The following is an 18,514-nucleotide window of genomic DNA, read 5'->3' on the forward strand; positions in this document are numbered from 1 at the left end:
TTTGACATATTATGCCATACTATACTATGATGTTTTTTGCCATTTTTTTGCCATATTATGACCTTTTATGCGTCAATATGCCATGATGTGTTTTTGACATATTATGCCATACTATACTATGATGTTTTTTGCCATTTTTTTGCCATATTATGACCTTTTATGCGTCAATATGCCATGATGTGTTTTTGACATATTATGCCATACTATACTATGATGTTTTTTGCCATTTTTTTGCCATATTATGACCTTTTATGCGTCAATATGCCATGATGTGTTTTTGACATATTATGCCATACTATACTATGATGTTTTTTGCCATTTTTTTGCCATATTATGACCTTTTATGCGTTAATATACTATGACGTTTTTGACATTTTTATGCCACACTATTCTACAATGTTTTTTTGTCATTTTCATGCCTAACTTTTCTATGTTGTTTTATTCCTTACCATACTATGACGTTTTTATGATCTTTTATACCTTAATATCCTATGATGTTTTTTTGACATTTTATGCCATACTATACTATGATGTTTTTTGACATTTTTATTCCATACTATACTATGACATTTTTTGTCATTTTTATGCCTTACAATACAATTTCATTTGATGAGTTACCATACTATGCCGTTTTTATGACCCTTTTATGCGTTAATATATTATGATGTTTTTTGGACATTTTATGCCATACTATACTATGACGTTTTTTACATTTTTATGCCTTACAATAGAATTTCATTTGATGACTTACCATACTATAATGTTTTCATGACCTTTTATGCATTAATATACTATGTTGTTTTTGACATTTTATGCCATACTACACTATGACGTTTTTTGACATTTTTATGCCTTACAATACAATTTCATTTTATGCTTTACCATACTATGCCGTTTTTATGACCTTTTATGCGTCAATATACCATGATGTGTTTTTGACATTTTATGCCATACTATACTATGACGTTTTTTGACATTTTTATGCCATACTATACTATGACCTTTTTTGTCATTTTTATGCCTAACTGTACTATGTTGTTTTAGTCCTTACCATACTACGACGTTTTTATGATCTTTTATACCTTAATATACTATGATGTTTTTTTGACGTTTCATGCTATAATGTAGTATGACGTTTTTTAAAATATTTTTATGCACTATTGTACTATGATGTTTTTTTTTTTTTACATTTTTATGCCTTACAATAGAATTTTATTTGATGCCTTAGCATACTATGACGTTTTTATGACCCTTTATGCCTTAATATACCATGACGTTTTTTGACATTTTATGCCATACTATACTATGATGTTTTTTGACATTTTTATTCCATACTATACTATGTCATTTTGTTTTATCATTTTTATGCCTTACAATAGAATTTTATTTGATGCCTTACCATACTATGACGTTTTTATGACCTTTTCATGCCTTAATATACTATGATGTTTTTTTTGACATTTTATGCCATACTATACTATGACGTTTTTTTGACATTTTTATGCTATACTATCCTATGACGTTTTTTGTCATTTTTATGCCTTATTATAGTATGACGTTTTTTGACACTTTTTTGCCATATTATACCATGACGTTTATACGCCCTACTTTACTATGACGTTTTTTGATATCTTTTTGCCATACTATACTATGAAATTTTTTGCCATTTTTTTGCCATACTATACCATGAAGTTAATATGCCTTACTATACTACCATGTTTTTTGACATATTTTTGCCATACTATAATAGGACGTTTTTTGCCATTTTTTTTGCCATACTATGATGTTTTTTGCCATTTTTTTTGCTTTATTATACGATGATGTTTATACGCCTTACTATACTATGATGTTTTTTGCCATACTATACTATGACGTTTTTTGACATTTTTTTGCCATACTATGACGTTTTTTGACATTTTTTAGCCTTAATATACTATGACACCTTTTTGCCTTACTATACTATGACGTTTATATTCCTCACTATAATATGACGTCTTCTGACATTTTCTTGCCTTACTATACTATGACGTTCATACGCCTTACTATACTATGACGTTTTTTGACATTTTTTTGCAATACTATACCATGACGTTTTCTGACATTTTTTTTTACCATACTATACTATGACTTATACGCCTTATTATACTATGATTTTTATTGACATTTCTTTGCCATACTATACCATGATGTTTTTTGACTTTCTTTTCCCATACCATACTATGATGTTTTTTGCCATTTTTTTGCCATACTATACTATAATGTTTTTTTATATTTTTTAGCTTAACTATACTATGACGTTTTTTGCCATTTTTTTGCCTTTCTATAGTATGACGTTTATACGCCTTACTATATTATGATGTTTTTTGCCATTTTTTTGCCTTTCTATAGTATGACATTTATACGCCTTACTATATTATGATGTTTTTTGACATGTTTTAGCCTAACTATCCTTTGACGTTTTTTGACATTTTTTTGCCCTACTATACTATGACATTTTTTGACTTTTTTTTGCTTCACTATACTATGACGTTTTTTGAGATTTTTTTGCAATATTACAGTATTACGTTCATATGCCTTACTATAGTATGAGTTTTTTTTACATTTTCTTGCCATACTATACTATGACGCTTTTTGATATTTTTTTGCCTTACTATATTATGATCTTTTTTTGACATTTTTGTGCTTTACTATACTATGATCTTTTTTGACTTTTTTGCCTTACTATACTATGATGTTTATGTGTCTTACTATACTATGATGTTTATTGACATTTTTTCGTCTTACTATAATATGACGTTTTTTGACATTTCTTGCCCTACTATACTATGACATTTCTATGCCTTAATATACTATGACATCTTTTGCAAATTTTTTGTAATAATATAGTATGACGTTTATGTGCCTTACTATACTATTATGTTTTTCGAGGTTTTTTTGCCTTACTATACTTTGACGTTTTTTGCCATTTTCTACCTTACTATACTATGATGTCTTTCTAGCTTACTATACTATGAGGTTTATACGCCTTACTATACTATGATGTTTTTTGACTTTCTTTTCCCATACTATATTATAAAGTTTTTTGACTTTTTTTTGCCTTACTATACTATGAATTTTTCCAAAATCTTTCTGCCTCACTATACTATGACGTTTTCACGCCTTATTATACTATGACGTTTATACGCCTTACCATACAATGATGTCTTTTGATATTTTTTTGCCATACTAAACTATGACCTTTTTTGACATTTATTTGCCATATAATACTATGACGTTTTTATGCCTTAGCATACCGTGACGTTTTTTCGACAATTTTTTGCCTTACTATACTATGACGTTTTTTTGACATTTTTTGCAATACTATGCTATGACGTTTTTTGACTTTTTTTTGCCTTATTATACTATGACGTTTGTATGTCTTACATCCCTATGACTTTTTTTTTTTTTTTTACATTTTTTTGCCTTACTATACTATGACGTTTTTATGCCTAAAAAAATATAACTTTTTTTTACAGCTACATGCGTCACCATACTAAGACATTTTTATGCCTCAGTATAGTATGACTTATGACATATGTCCCTACATTAAGAATGATTTAACATATTTTTCATGTATAAGAGGATATATTATTTAACATATATGACATATATACATCCTCTGTATATATGAAGATATAAGTTGATAACATACATGAAATACTTATATTAAAATGCAACTCAATTAAAACAACATGCTTATGATTACTCTATATGTTTGTATAGGATTTCCTGAAGAATTTATTAAATTCAAACAGATATTTCTACCTTTTTTTCCCACCTATTTAATATGAATAGATACTGACAGGCTTTGGGATGGAAATATCTTTATGTAATATATGTCTATAATATATACAGACATAACAAAACACGTTTCTATCGGCCAGACACATATGGCAACATATGATATTGTTCCAATTTTTAACAGGTTTCATATGAAGTTTTTACATATATAGGCTATATTTTAAATACATACATGATTTTACTTCATATGTACACATACTTCGTACATAGAAATTCAACACATGTACATATATTACATTTGCCTTTGGGAATTCCTGAATGTAAATTCAGATCTTATATGTTAATAAACCATTTGGTTGACGGCATTAAAAAGTCTCCATTTGTTTTGGAGGGTCAGCAGGGTTGTTGTGTCCCTACCAATGTTGAGATGAAATCTACGCCCTTGAAACAAAGCGTTGTGCATATTTCTACTCTAAGGTAGTTTAAGAAAAATTACATGTTTTACATCCTTTGAAATGGAAATGCAAAAATATCCTCATGGGACACCTCATGTTAATGTGCTTTCTTTTTTTTGCCTGAATTCTCATGTCCTATTATGCTTGGCAGCAGTACTGTATATCTGAGGAGAAATCCTACATCTTTTCAGCAGTCTGAGGACAAAAGGAGAACTTCCACATCTATTCACAAGCCATTTGCTTCCACTGCTGCTGGCGGTGCAGAAATAACACAGGTGTTGGGAGCCAAAAACAAGACGGCTGTTTATTTGCCGCTTCTTGAGCCGAAGAAATTACACGCACAGCGGAGCGGTGCAGCCGCCTGTTTTTCGGAACGATGTCATTCCTCTCTGTATCTCATTTTCCCACTCTCTCCTTCTTCTTCTCTTCTTCTTTGACTCCTCACATACCTTTGTTGTTTTCTGAGGCAGCGTTGGTGTTGTTTCTCTCAGAGTGGCCGCATATTGTGTGGCGCTGAATACCGTGTGGTTGTTTGTCCTATTCAAGTCTGAGGCCTTAAAAGGAGATTAATTGTTGATAAAACAGAATAGGGTTTAGTGATTGAAATCCCATGAAAGGGAGTTGGGTTGTCTGCTCTTTCTTCCTCTCGGCTGATAAACGGATCTCGCCTATTGTTGTGGGAGGACTTCTCATTAATGTGTGGATAGATTGTATGGGCTTGTATTTGCCATGGGAGAAGAGGCTTTTTGTTAAGTAAGGATAGCAAGGTCAGGCACAGAGTATCACCGCTTACTCCTCTATCACTATTTTTATTGCCCTCTCTCCTTTTCTGTCTGTCTCACACAAACCAACATCAGTTTGTGCATGCCAAGACACGTAGACACACGATAGTATCATTCATACATCCACACTTCATGTCAGAAGCTGACACTAACAGTGAGATAACTCCACTGATGCATTTCTGGATCTAAGGCTTGAGTCTTGGTAAATGTCATGAGAAGGTGCATATAAATATAAATGTACAAGGATGTGTGTATTTGATTAAAGAGATGTGCTGCCAGTAAGCCAAAGAGCTACTTTCATCACATGCACTCATCATTCCATGTGACCATGACTCTATCAGTTTTATTTAGTTACTGAATGTAGCACCTGCAAAATTGCCTGTAAATCTGAGGTCAGGACGTGTGGAGAGCTGTGTGCACTCATAGGCTATCTGCTGGACGGTCAGTAAACCCCTCCAAACTGTAGGACTGCCTGCCAACACTGTTTATAATATACTATATACTTTACCACTCTCAGTTCCCCTATTACGACAGAGTATTTGGACTAGCTACAAAATCTGAGATTTTGTCAGTATTTTGAGAACCTGCAATATTATGTGTATTAAAGGATAAATTCACGATTTTAATAAAACATCAGTATCGCTCGCTTTTGGAGTCAGCCTCAAGTGGCCATTCAAGGAACTGCAGTTTTTGGTACATTCACATTGACTTAATTTTTCAGCTCCAGAGGTCGCTGCTTGTCACTTCTCTGTTCATGGGAGCTGCCCAGTATGACAACAGTATTTCACAGAGCCACTGGTTTGGTAACAGGATAGAAGACTGTGTCTCCATTCTTTTCTCCTTGTTTTATTTCCTCACCTTGTGCGGGGATTCAAACCAGAAACCATCAAGTCACGGGTTCAATTCTCCTTCAGGCTACTGCCTCCCTGAGAAGCTGTGTAACTCAGGGGCTCTCGAAAACTGCTTATGGAATGGAAAAAAAGTGCTGAGTTTCTGTACAGCTGTGACTTTAAACAAGTGTGAGCCCCAGTGTTCAGCCAGCCCAGCGGTGACTACACCTAATGAGGCTGGGTAGACACAGGGCAAGCTGTGCTCATGATGTTCTGTGCAGCATGTGACAGCAGACTGATTTCAGACCAGCTGCTGATGGTGCTGATTGTAAACAAACACGTGAACAGTGACAGTCAGCAGATCTGAGACCTGCTGAGAGATGGATGAGCAGCTGTTTTCTGTTGCTTCCCAAAAAGCTGGCGTTCAACCGACACACATGCACACACCTACACACGAACACACACAGCTGGAGACATGGAGCATGAGGTTTGACCTGGGTTGCTCTGACAAGGACCTGTCACCAACTTACACTTTACTCCGGCAATCAGCAGGCTTGTCAGCTACTCTCTGTCACTGGCAGCTTGGCACACAATGTGGTGTGTGTGTGTGTGTGTGTGTGTGTGTGTGTGTGTGTGTGTGTGTCTTGCCTAATCTGCTCACCCACTCCTACTATGCGGGAGTTACACTACTGAGGCACATATGTATCTCCACTCCTGCCTGCTCCGCTCCCTCCTGAGAAACAGAGATATGCGAGTCTGTATGTGTGTGTGTGTGTGTGTGTGTGTGTGTGTGTGTGTGTGTGTGTGTGTGTGTGTGTGTGTGTGTGTGTGTGTCGTGCTGCACTCTCTAGCACCATGTCTCTCCCCAGACAGTGAGATGAGGTGTAGAAAGGACAATTGAAGTGACTGTCATACTCTGCTGAAGGAAAAGATGGGAGGATGATGGAAAGAGGAGGAGACAGTCAGAGTGAAAATGAGGGAGAGGAAGACAGAACGACAGCTGAGGATGGATAGACAAAGAGTTGCAGGCAGGAACAGGGAGAGAGCTTTCCAGACAAGGTGACAGTGCTGGGGAGACTTTCCCGAGCTTGGGCTTGGAGCATGGCCGACACTGCTGAGGCCGGCGTAGGAGGAATGTCAAGGGCACTCAGCATCAAACCTCTAAAAGGCTGCCCTGCCAAGCACTGTTATAAAAGGGTTATGACTTCAATATTCAGGATCATATAGAGTAGGAGCGTGGGCTGTGGTCCAAATCAATTCATTTGGACAGATGTCTCTGTTGCAATGAAACTGTTGTGGTAGATTCATAGCTTACCATTTACAGTCACCTGATGCTATTATCCAGAACACCTTAAGGGGTTCAGCGTGTTGCTCAAGGACACTGCGACTGTAAACATGGCTGCTGATGGACAGGTAATAGGTGTTGAGGAAGTTGATAGTTTGGTTACAGGACACTACTCGCAGCTGTTCGTCAGCTGCCAGGGTGCAGCATGGCTTCTTTATGACTTGAATTGAAATCATCAGCGTCTTCCTGCTTTCACTGCAAGCTCCTCAGCTGTCCAGATGTGTGTGTCTTTGCTCAAGTGGATCCGAGGTTCACTGTGGTTGTCCTCCCTGCAGCGCCAAATGACTGACAAAGTCTATTACACCAGAGAGGTGAGAGGATCTCAAATGCATAATTGAACATTAATTAACTACTGGAGTTACTATAACTAATGATAAGAATGATTGCACATCTAATGAAACTGCCCCTTTGCATACTAAAACACGATTCTGTTCTCTCTCCATCTCCTGCCTGTCTCCCTTTTCTTTGTTTCTCTCCCTTCCTTCCTTCCCTGAGGAACTTCCACCAGTTTCACCTCTTTCCAGCTCTGTGTGACTCCTCTGTGTGCCATGGAATACCAGAGGCAGCCACAGGGCATGTATTTTTCATACTTGTCTGACTTCTATTTTGGTGGTCTGAGAGGCGTGCAGTAAAGGATTCCTTGCTCGACCAGAGGCTCCATTTCCCCCCTCATCGAGCTTGATGGGGTGCCTCCATTCTCCCAGCCTCCCACCACCCAGGACCTCCAATATTCGACCTTTAGCAACTAATCTGTGAGAGTTAAAAGAAAAGAAAGGGGAAGAAAAAAAAAAAAAAAAAAAAAAAAAAAAAAAAAAAAAAAAGAACAGGAGCAGACTCAAGCTGGGAACCAGCCAGCTAAAGAGATCAACATGCTTGCAGGTCTCTATGCATGTTGTGCAGACACTGGAGGTTTTGCACACATGTGCTCTGCCGCATGTGTGTATTCCCTCTCTCTATACACATACTGTACTGAACTCCTCAGCCTCCTCTTTTATCTTCTCCCTTCCTCCTATCCTGCTGAATGTCCCTTCACCTCTGCTCTCCACCCCGTCCCTCCATGCTCTATTGATCATTCGCCTCGCAAGTCCGAGCAATGAGCTATTCAGTCAATATTCACAGCCGAGCCCATGCAGGGGCTGAGCAAAAAGTATTTGATAAAAAGTACAAGAGCTGCAAGATAGTGCACAACCTACACTGTCTCACACAGGTAAAACAGATGTCACACTGCTTTCTGCAGACAACATTATACACTATGTCCACCTCAGATCTTCAAAGTCTCCCTTGCTGCCTTTAGTGACTGTGGTCAGAGGAAGCTATTTAATGAGACACCCATGTAATGAGACACATGATGGATGTTTGTTGTGTTTGTCCTGTGGTTTCTCAGCTGGTAATAATGATACTGAATGAAGCTGAAACCAGTTGATATTCTCACTCTTAAATTCTTTGCATGCACTGCAGTGAAACTATACGAAGGGAATCCAGTTAAAAGCCATTAATGCTTATTGATTTATAAAAGAAACAGTCTCATCAGAGACAAGGAGATGAGTCAAGATTTTAAGGCTTCGATTAAAATTGCAAAAAGCATAAAGTCCACTAAATTAAATGACAAAATATGTTGTTTCATCAGGACTATTTGGGTGTGTTTTGATTAGATTTGACAGAGTGGCCAAACAACCCATCGACTGTCATACTGGAATTATTGTTTCTGGCTTGTAAAAAACATTCACATTAACATCCAAGTCGTAATTGAGATTGGGAAAGGATTTTTCTGAAAGCTCCAGTATATCTAACTTGACACTAAATAACAGGGAAGTGTCTGAAAACAAAAAAATATGAAATGGCTCACATCACCAAAAGGCCATCATTAATGGATATCGTGTTAGCATTTTAATCTTCACACGACCAACTCTATATTCATAAAGCTGTGTTGATCCTGTGAACTCTCACACAAACCGTTAACATGGGAATCATTCCCATGTCTATTATCCATACCATATGGTGTGATTGTGCCCAAAGCAAGTGAGAAGAGCACAGAGAAAAAACAGAAATAGCAAAATCTCTCATGTGAAATGTTATAGTATGTTCATGTAAGACACTTGCAACACATAGTGAGAGGCTGATAGAGAATATACATTTTCAGGGCTTTTAAAGGAGCCATTTGTAAGTTTTGCTATTGCTGCATAGCTAAAGTTAGCATTAACTGCTGTTTACTTACCTGTGTAGAAGAAACATTGAGAGTTCAACATCAAATTTCATTCTTTTACTCACCAAGAGCCGTGTCCAGAGGTGGAAAGCATAGCCAATGTTAACTTTTGTGTCTATCACGTCCGTTCTTCCACTTAAATTAGCCCTAGCCTGTATCCACACTTTCCGATAGCGTCTCACTGTAGCCTATAATCTGCCCTGAAGACATAGCACTGCTCAGTTGCTACATAATAACGTTGTCAACTTCACCTGACTTTCTCCTTTGTTCCTGCCATATTTACTGCGGACCTATAGAGGGGCTTTGTCACTTGAATGATTGTGGCAAAAATTGCTACAACCTCAGATAATGGCCACTTAATATTTTCTACACTGACTGTGTGAAAGAAAGAGTTAATTTTTTTATTCAGGCGATTATTTGTGATTGTGGTTACTGTTACACTTTGCTCATTATCTGCCTTGGCAATGTACGCCAAACAACAAATAAAACGCTTTAGGTGAACTGCTGCATGTTCCACTTTAATAATCACCTTGTTTGCCCACTAAAGTCAACAACCCTTCTCACAATGAAAGATCCCCTGCATCATTGTCATCTTATATTGTCATGCTCAAAAGGTTGTAATATTTACCAATCCTCAGTATTCCTCATTTCATCTCATGGCTCTCTGCAGTCTCGGCACAGCAGGTGCAAAAATCTCTGCCTCAGACCAGCTCTAAAGATGTATTGCAAGACCTCGGGAAAATTCATTCAATTCAGTCCCACAATCCCTTAATTACAAGTGTAGTGATGTGATGTGCAAGCAATAACCTGCCTGACTTTGTGTCTCAATGACAAACACAAACAGTATCTTTGATGGAGTCTAGTTATGTGTACACACACACACACATACATGTGTGTGTATATATATATATATATATTATATATATATATATATTATATATATATATATATATATAGTATTATATATATATATATATATATAATATATACACACACACACACACACACACAACTAAGACTAAACATAAACATTATTTCATCTGAGGGTATATGTTAGCACTGAAAATGATGTTTATCTTTAAATCTATCAGTTTTTTGTCATTAAGAAACCTCTGAGATCCTTGTAATCTAATTAGCTTTGTGATAACCAAGCGACACAGGCAACAATAACAGAGAAATAAGATTGTGCAGCGCTTTACACAGCATAGTTGCAGCTTGGATGACCCTATGAGAACAGATGATGGGCGTAATCAGTGCAGACACGCTGAGATACCATTAACTATTAGCAATTAACTATCTTATAAACAAATCCTAGGATGGAATACTAGTTTAGACAGTCGGCTGAAAACCCTCATCCCTAGTATTGGAGGCATCATTTGTCACTCATGTTATGTGAACTGTATGGGATCGTTTCGTGTTTTATTTCTGAGCCCCTGAGACAAAACTTTACAACAGACATGTTCCAGAGCTGACGTGTTACCATCTGCAGTTTGATGACTTTCTCTGCTGTTATAGTCAGTTTGGTTTGTGTTAGTCTCGGATTTTACAGTTTTATCAGTTTGATTTAATGCAAACTGTTTTTTACTTGCTCCTTTGACATGAATTACATTTTGAGTTTTCCAATGTGTGAAAATAAATTTAAAACCACTGCATTACCCGCTGGGTTTAATTTACTTGGTTAGACTCTGTAGTTGACTCATTCATATGCACTGCAGTTAAGTCTCAATGGTGAAAACAGTAGGGCCTGCTAACACTCTGGGCATTAATTTCATTAATGATTACTCTGTTGATTATTTTCTCAATTAACTGATTCATTGTTTGGTCTACATCACTTCCCAAAGCCCAAAGTGACATCTTTAAATGACTCGTCTTGTTGACCAACAGTCCAAAAATATTCGCAGTATTATCATAAAAGACTGAGGAAACCAGACAGTATTCACAGTTGAGATGCTGGCAGCACACATTTTGACATTTTCTCCTTTTTCCAATATAAACTGTTTCTATCGACCAATTACTGCCTCTGAATATTGACAGGATAAAATCATTAAATTACCATATTGTCATTAGACATATTCAATGTCTTTTTCTTCATGCACAAACCTCTACTTCACAGCAGGTGGGCAATGGGCACTTAAGAAAAGAGTGTTTATTTTTGTTGAGAGTAGAGTGCTTTGTAAGACAAAGAAAACTTCAGATGACCAACCACAACAGGAAAGAGGTGTGGCAGTATGACCCAGATTACAATAATAACAACAACAACAATAGGAGTGGAGCTATATACAGCTATATACAGGAGGAGCTGTTCGCTCACAGCTGTAGCTGCTGTAGATCATTCTTGTGAGATAGTGCACATTTCCACTGGGGCTTTTCTAAATATGAAAAAGTGTCAACATGTCTTTATTCTTCAAACAGTAAAGCACGGTTTGTTCTTTTGTTGATGGCATGCAAATTGGTAAATAAATAATTTCTCATTTAACACAAACTGTGCAGTTCTAAAGAAAGCTTTTCAGTTGAAAAGAAAAGCCAAAGAAAATCAGAGTTTCATCTGTCTGTCAAAGCCACATGTCTGGATGATTGTCATTAATCTGAAGGACTGTGCCTCATGTGGCTTGGAAAGAGATAACGCCAGTGCCCTTGTTTCAAAGAAGGTTTTCTGTATGAATGTGTTTGTTTGTGTCTGTGACTGGGTGATCTTGTGTGTGGGGCATTTACTAAATGAGATTTTGGCAGGTTCACATATTTTAATCTTTGGTTTAGGGTCAGAACTAGATTTGGATTGAGGGTTTAAATTATGTGTTCTGTGGTCAGGGTGAAAGTGAATAATGAGTGAATAATGTAGTCGTGGAGGGCTTCATGAGTCTAGAAGCACAGGGACTGTGGCAAGTTCATCTGGCTTCCATCTTGTGTGTGAGTGCCATTGAGTGTTCACACATTTGTGCAACGTATGCACAAAGTCATCAGTCTGAGCATGAATATGCATGTGGTTATGTGAGGATGAGCTCCAGCCAGATACTCAAACTCTTGACTTGAGTCACAGTCTAGTCTCAAACTGAAAGTTATCTGCATTGATTTCAGACATGGCTTGAACTCATTAATAAAGACTGACAGATGATAAGACTTTCAAAGACTGGTTAGGTATTTGTAAATATTTTGGTTCCTAATTTAAGCTTGCCTTATCGGAATGAACCAACAGTCTCAGATCAGTGTTAATTAGCTGTAAGCCATGCTAGCTTGAACAAGTGAATGCTTGCTAACTTTATCAGGCAGGTTAGCTTGCATTATTAGTCAAATGCTGCTACTACTCATTGGCCACTTACTGTATTTTAGTTCTATTCATTTGATGAGACTCTGATAACCAGTAAATCAGATGTTATTGTTGTTTTATGTGACCAATATGTAAGAAGCTACATTGTACTTACAGTAAATGAAAAGTAGTTCAGCTGGTCTTCTAAATATTCCAAAAGTCCCCCAAATAAAACTGGGGACGCAGCCTTCATCCATTATGCACCTAAACTGTGGAAAGCATTACCGAGAAAGTGAACATTTTTAAACGATAACTGAAAACATAACTGTTCAATTTAGCTTTTAATTAGCTCTTAAGAGTTTTTTTCTTTCATTGTATTCATTCTTGCATTACTATTTTTTGTTTAAATTATTCCTTTTATTAGTTATTATTATTACTATATTTTATTCTTTTTTAAATAATTTTTAATGATTCTCCTGTCTTAACTCCGTCTCTCCTTTCATATTTGTCAAAGCACTTATTTTTTATTATTATTAATTATTATTATCGTTATTGCTGCTGCTAATCATACACCAAAAATCTAATATGTATGCCCTTTTTTCCTTTTGTTGGAGGCCTGCAGGTGTATTAAATTTAAAAATGCAGCACTGTGCTTTAAATTGATCACAAATGTGGTTCCTTTATATGCTAATATAATATATAAACTATAAAAATACAGTTTGTTTGCAGTGACATTTGTGCAAATGGCCATATTGAGTAGTAAGTGACTCAGGCTGAAACAGTCTTGACTAGGACTGACAATTTGTGTCTCATGAACATCTGTGGTCCCAGCAAATACTTGAGAGCCTCGCAATAGCTGAGCAAAGTGGCGTTTCCACCCAGGCAGGCGAAGGCGTGAAGCAATGAGACCACAGGCTGCCAGACATCATTATCTCTCTCAGCAGTCCCCAACACGCTCTCGAACTGGGTTGGACTTACTGATTCTGGGGCGAAAGACACCCGCAAACAACAACAAACAGTAACAACAGTGCCAGTGTTTGCAAATGGTGTGGGACCCCCATCTCGGGAGCCACATGTGCCCAGGATCCAATCCCGCCAGGACTCTGACAGGATTTTCCTTCTATCACACTGTTTCTGTTTCACTGTTCATACTCTTTCAATAAAGAACAGAGACTTGTCAAAGGTGGTCGGCCCACTACTTCGCCAACCAAACAAAAAAGGGGAGGATGAAAAGAAAAGCTATAGTATGTAAGTAACTGTACAGAATTTGCAGAGGCGTAGTTACTAAGGCCAAGTCTGTTGCAGCTTGAAAAATCTACAATTCTTTTTTTTATCTTTTTTTTTTACAAAAACTGTACTGTACTAAACTTTAGATGCTTTGCCTACAATAACTTTGTGAGCCATCTGAACCTCGAGGGCTCCTCTTGAGTTTTGCAGGGGGAAAATGAAGTGCTTTCAGTCATTACCAGAGATCTGTAAAGCAGCCAGTTAGATCCATAAGACTCGCAGGATTGGGCTCAACAAATCACTCTCCTTTAATGAAAAAAGACAAAAGAGGCAAATACACCTATCCAAGTTGTTCAGCTTCCAGGAGCAAGAAACAGATGTATTTGATGGAACAGGCACTGACAAAATGATGCAGTAATTGATATAGACACACAAACACAACGGTTTTCAATCAGCACAAGGCTGTTATCAAACTGAGATGTTGTCAACTTGAGCATCTCCATTCATCACACTACAAGCCTATCAGTGGTTGGGGACATTTATCTTTTCTCTAAAATTGGATTAAATCCCAAAGCAACACATCACTTCTGTCTGAGTTATGTTATGTGGAGAGATGTACCAACACACCCCCCTTCGATGGCACAACAAGGCTATCATATATGTGAGAACCTACTGTATCAGAAACTGTCTCAGTGGTTAAATAAACAAACCATTACTAGGGGTGTAACTCAAAGCTGGTATCTGTTTATTCCACAAAAACAGGAGTATCTGTACTCAGATTTTCACAGTGGGCAGGGCCTATACAGGAAGGTATTAAAATTGTCTAGAACCCTCATACTCAATAAGTAGACTCTGGTCCGAATCCAGAGGAAGGTGCCAAGGTTGAAAAAGTGAAATGTGAGGTTCAAAGAATGAATGGTTGGTGAAATGAATGAATGGTGAAAATGCACACTTCATATAGGAGGACTGAGACATATTTATTCTTTCTGAGAGAAACACCAGCACCATAAACCTGAACCACCTGAAATCATCATTCCACTTCAGTATCAGTATGAGTTCAGCTGTTCAAAAAATACAAAATAATATTTTAACTCAAATCAGAATTGAATTGTGCCATATTTCAAGATTTTCTTTAAAAACTGGAGGCTCTTAGTAAAATGGGAGGAGGCCCAAATGAATTTAAAGGTGGTCTGAGGTGTCTATGATAACAGATCATTGGGAAATATTGCATTATTTCATATGAATATTGCATTTTTTCATATGAAATGAGGTTGCGAATACAATGGGAGGAGTCTCAGATGAAAATAAAGTGTCTAAAAACAATGAGAGGGCAGTTGACAAAATTTTAAAAGCTCTCTTGGCCATTTTATATACACCTTTGAGATGGTCCCTAACTTCAGCTCATCAGCTTCCCATCTCCCGTTAGAGCCAGGCTTCAGTATGGGATGATGAGGTGAGAATAACATCAGTGCAGCTTTATTCCACTCTGTCCACCAAATGTGGTGAAAACTGATGAAAAGTTATTGTGGATAAACCTTTGGGAATGTCTAAATATTGAATTTACTGTAAGCCTTTCTACAACCCTGCGTTTTAGCCTTTAGTCCATTGGGTTAAATGTAAATCTGCATCAGAAAGTCCTGCTGCTGTGGCGCAGCTCCTGCAATCTGGATCTGATATGAGCCTTATTTCCAGTATGTGTGTCTGTGTGCAGTGAGTGTGTGTTGTAATGATCATGTTTTGATTTGACTGAATTATGACTGAGAGGAAGTGGAGTGATGTCAGTGGTAAATTGTGTCAATTGGGTGACAAAAAACCCCAAAAACATCAAAAACAGAATACCATTAAAAAACTGGATGCTGTTTGTATATGTTCAGAGCACATTAAATGCTCATATCTGAATAATGCATATAAATATAACATGCACCAAAACTTGTGTTGTTAGGGAGATTTATCTTTTTAGGTTGCTTATAAAAACAAATTTGGCATTTAGATAATGAAATGTGGCACACCACTGCCAGGCATCTTGACTGACACGCACAATAATTAGTACTGACTGGATGACTCTTACCTGAGGGGTTGAGCAGCCGCCAGGTGATGGTTGGGTCTGGTCTGCCACTGGCCAAACAACTGAGTGTCACATTACTGCCCTCATTCACCGTGATGTCTTCGGACACCTTGTAGATGTTGGCTGGAACTGGAGGCACAATAGGAAAGGACATCAGGGTTAATAAGACTATAAAGAAAGCATGAAGAACAAAGTGTGCTGTATTGACACGAAGAACAAGAGGAGAGGTCTCAACCTCTGGAAGTTTTACATCTTTGTTGTTTTTACATAAAGTGAAATACTGAGCATGTTCTATTCATCTATCTCTAACACAAGTCCTCTGCTAGTTTACCACGCCAGCTGCTTTACTCCTGTAGCATCCTTTGCTATATCTTTATAGAAACTATTGCGATTATTAAAGAGAGGTTAAATGCAAACACAAGCTGACCTTGATTCTCTCAGTTGAAAGGAAGACTTTAGAAAAGCTTTAGAGAACCCTTTTCCTGCTGCTATAGCCCTCAGAGGTACTTACAGTAAACTTTCTCAACCCAGGATCCAAATAAGCAATTTAATCTCCTGCCCCGGGACCTCAGCTCATGAAAACAGATTGCCTCTCTTGTCATACGGGGGACCCACCAGACGCTTGGCACTGATTCCGAGTTCAGACACATATACTTTCAGAAAAGTACGCTTTAATACACAACTCCAAATTTTAAAGGTGAAATTAAGAATCTTTTTATGCGTTGCATGCATATGTGACACTGATGTTCAAAGTAACACGGAGCGGTTTCATCTCGACGCAGCATTTAATGATCATCCTGCCTGGCGATCACCTCATCTATTCCTCACTCCCACTGCTTACACTCCCACACAAACAAACAGAAACCTAGAGAGAGGGGGGAGGGAGAAAAAAACAACAACAACAACAACTGAGATGAATTAGGAAGGTGCAGTTTGCCTTAAAGTGAGTCAGCAGCTAAGATACAATCAATCGTGAAGGATGTAGAGGGCATACATCATTGTTTCCACAGACTGTGGGTGAAGCGGTTGGGATATGGTGTCATGTATGCAGATATGCAGAAGAACAAATAATGATCAATGAGTTTGGAATATGATGAATGTTGGAACATGCACAATGCAGGCAAATGAGGAAGCGTACCTGTTTATTTTCTGTGTATTTCCTATTCTAATTTCAGGTACGCGTGCACATGCGTGTGTCAGGTCTATAATCTTACGGGCTTGACACACATTAGGCTCTCTTCAGTTAACCCTGTCATTAAAACATATGGTTACTCCCACTTCTTACAAGAAAAATGAACAATCAGAATTGTTTATAACCCTTTCTTAAGGGTTGTTATGCTGTGTTTTCAGTGTAAACACAAAGGCAGCTACCGCTCTTGTCTGCATTGGAGACTATTCATCTTTTTCTACTTGCTGTCACAGCTCGCCATGTGAACATTGCAATTGAAGAAACTACCGCGCCTTCACCAGGAGAAAGCAAACGTATGAATGTTTGGGAGGCCCTATTTCCAGTTGGTTGCAGAGGTAGAATCCTCATTTATTTTTCCGATAGACAACCGTAATTTACAGATGGAGCACTCTTACAACCTTACACATTTCAGTCAGCAGTGGGATTACTGTTCTTTAGCAATCACATTTGACACCTTGTTAATTTGAACAAATGCATTTTTTTAACTTGATTTTTCAAACTCTGACATAAATATGTCATAATATATCTCAAATGCAACTTTTGACATCAGTTTCAAATTAATTTTCAGATAACCCAGGTTTTATTCTGAAAAAGTAAATGTACAAAAGAATATATTTTGAGTGACATGTGACGCTGGAGCCTGTGAATATGTGCAGATGCACATCATGAACATGCACACTTGAAATGTAATTGAGAAAAGTAAAAACTTTTGCAAACTTTTGATTTACTCCACGTCCTTGTTTATTGTTTGTCTCTAGGCCAGCTATTGTTCACTGAATGCAGCCAGACCTACAGCATGATCCGCTGTTGGCGTGCATTAATCGCCTGCTGCGTATCAAGCACATTCACAGTATCAGCTTGTCATTCAAAGAATAGATATATTCAAAGAATATATGAATAATCTGAAAATAGCCTTGTGCATCAAGTTGACAAAAAGCTTAAAAACACATTGCTAAGTCAATTGGCTTTTCCTGTTCCTGCAGTGTCACCCTGCCATTATTCTGAACTAAACAAGAGAGTCATAATGCTTTTAAAGCCATGGGAGGTGTTGCAAACAATTCATCTTTCTTTTTACAGCTCTTTAGTTCATGTTCTGTGATTTAATGTTTTTCATTACATTTTATCTACACACAATCAATCCTTTACTCAATCTAAGATCAAGAGGAAAATAAAATATGTTGTTAAAATATCCATAAACACATATAACACCTATTGCAGTGAGACACTGGTTAGTGATTAGCAAATAGACACTTAAATTTTGCTTTTATTCATGTTCGTAAACCTGACTGGGTTTTAACAGCCAATGTGAATAAATACATAGAGGCTTTCTTAAAAACAGCTCTTTAACAGTTCACCACCTATCATACCATCATCAATGTGGCATCTGAAGCTGC

At 37.3% G+C, this 18,514-nt stretch overlaps 1 protein-coding gene across 1 annotated transcript in view; it reads right to left on the reverse strand.

Moving 5' to 3' along the window:
• Nucleotides 1-7,782: 7,782 nt before the first annotated feature.
• The window catches only part of LOC111236932 (limbic system-associated membrane protein-like), a gene marked incomplete at its 3' end in the record, with an annotated part of 158,817 nt that continues 148,085 nt past the window's right edge, over nt 7,783-18,514 (reverse strand). The window contains exons 4-6 of the mRNA XM_022765854.1: nt 15,935-16,060; nt 13,439-13,622; nt 7,783-7,942 (exon numbers count right to left, since the gene is read on the reverse strand). Of these exons, the coding sequence (XP_022621575.1) occupies nt 7,783-7,942; nt 13,439-13,622; nt 15,935-16,060 (470 nt within the window). The remainder of the gene's footprint in view (nt 7,943-13,438; nt 13,623-15,934; nt 16,061-18,514) is intronic.

This window comes from Seriola dumerili, unplaced genomic scaffold, assembly GCF_002260705.1.
Source record: "Seriola dumerili isolate Sdu_G_001 unplaced genomic scaffold, Sdu_1.0 BDQW01000767.1, whole genome shotgun sequence".
NCBI classification, from domain to species: domain Eukaryota; kingdom Metazoa; phylum Chordata; class Actinopteri; order Carangiformes; family Carangidae; genus Seriola; species Seriola dumerili.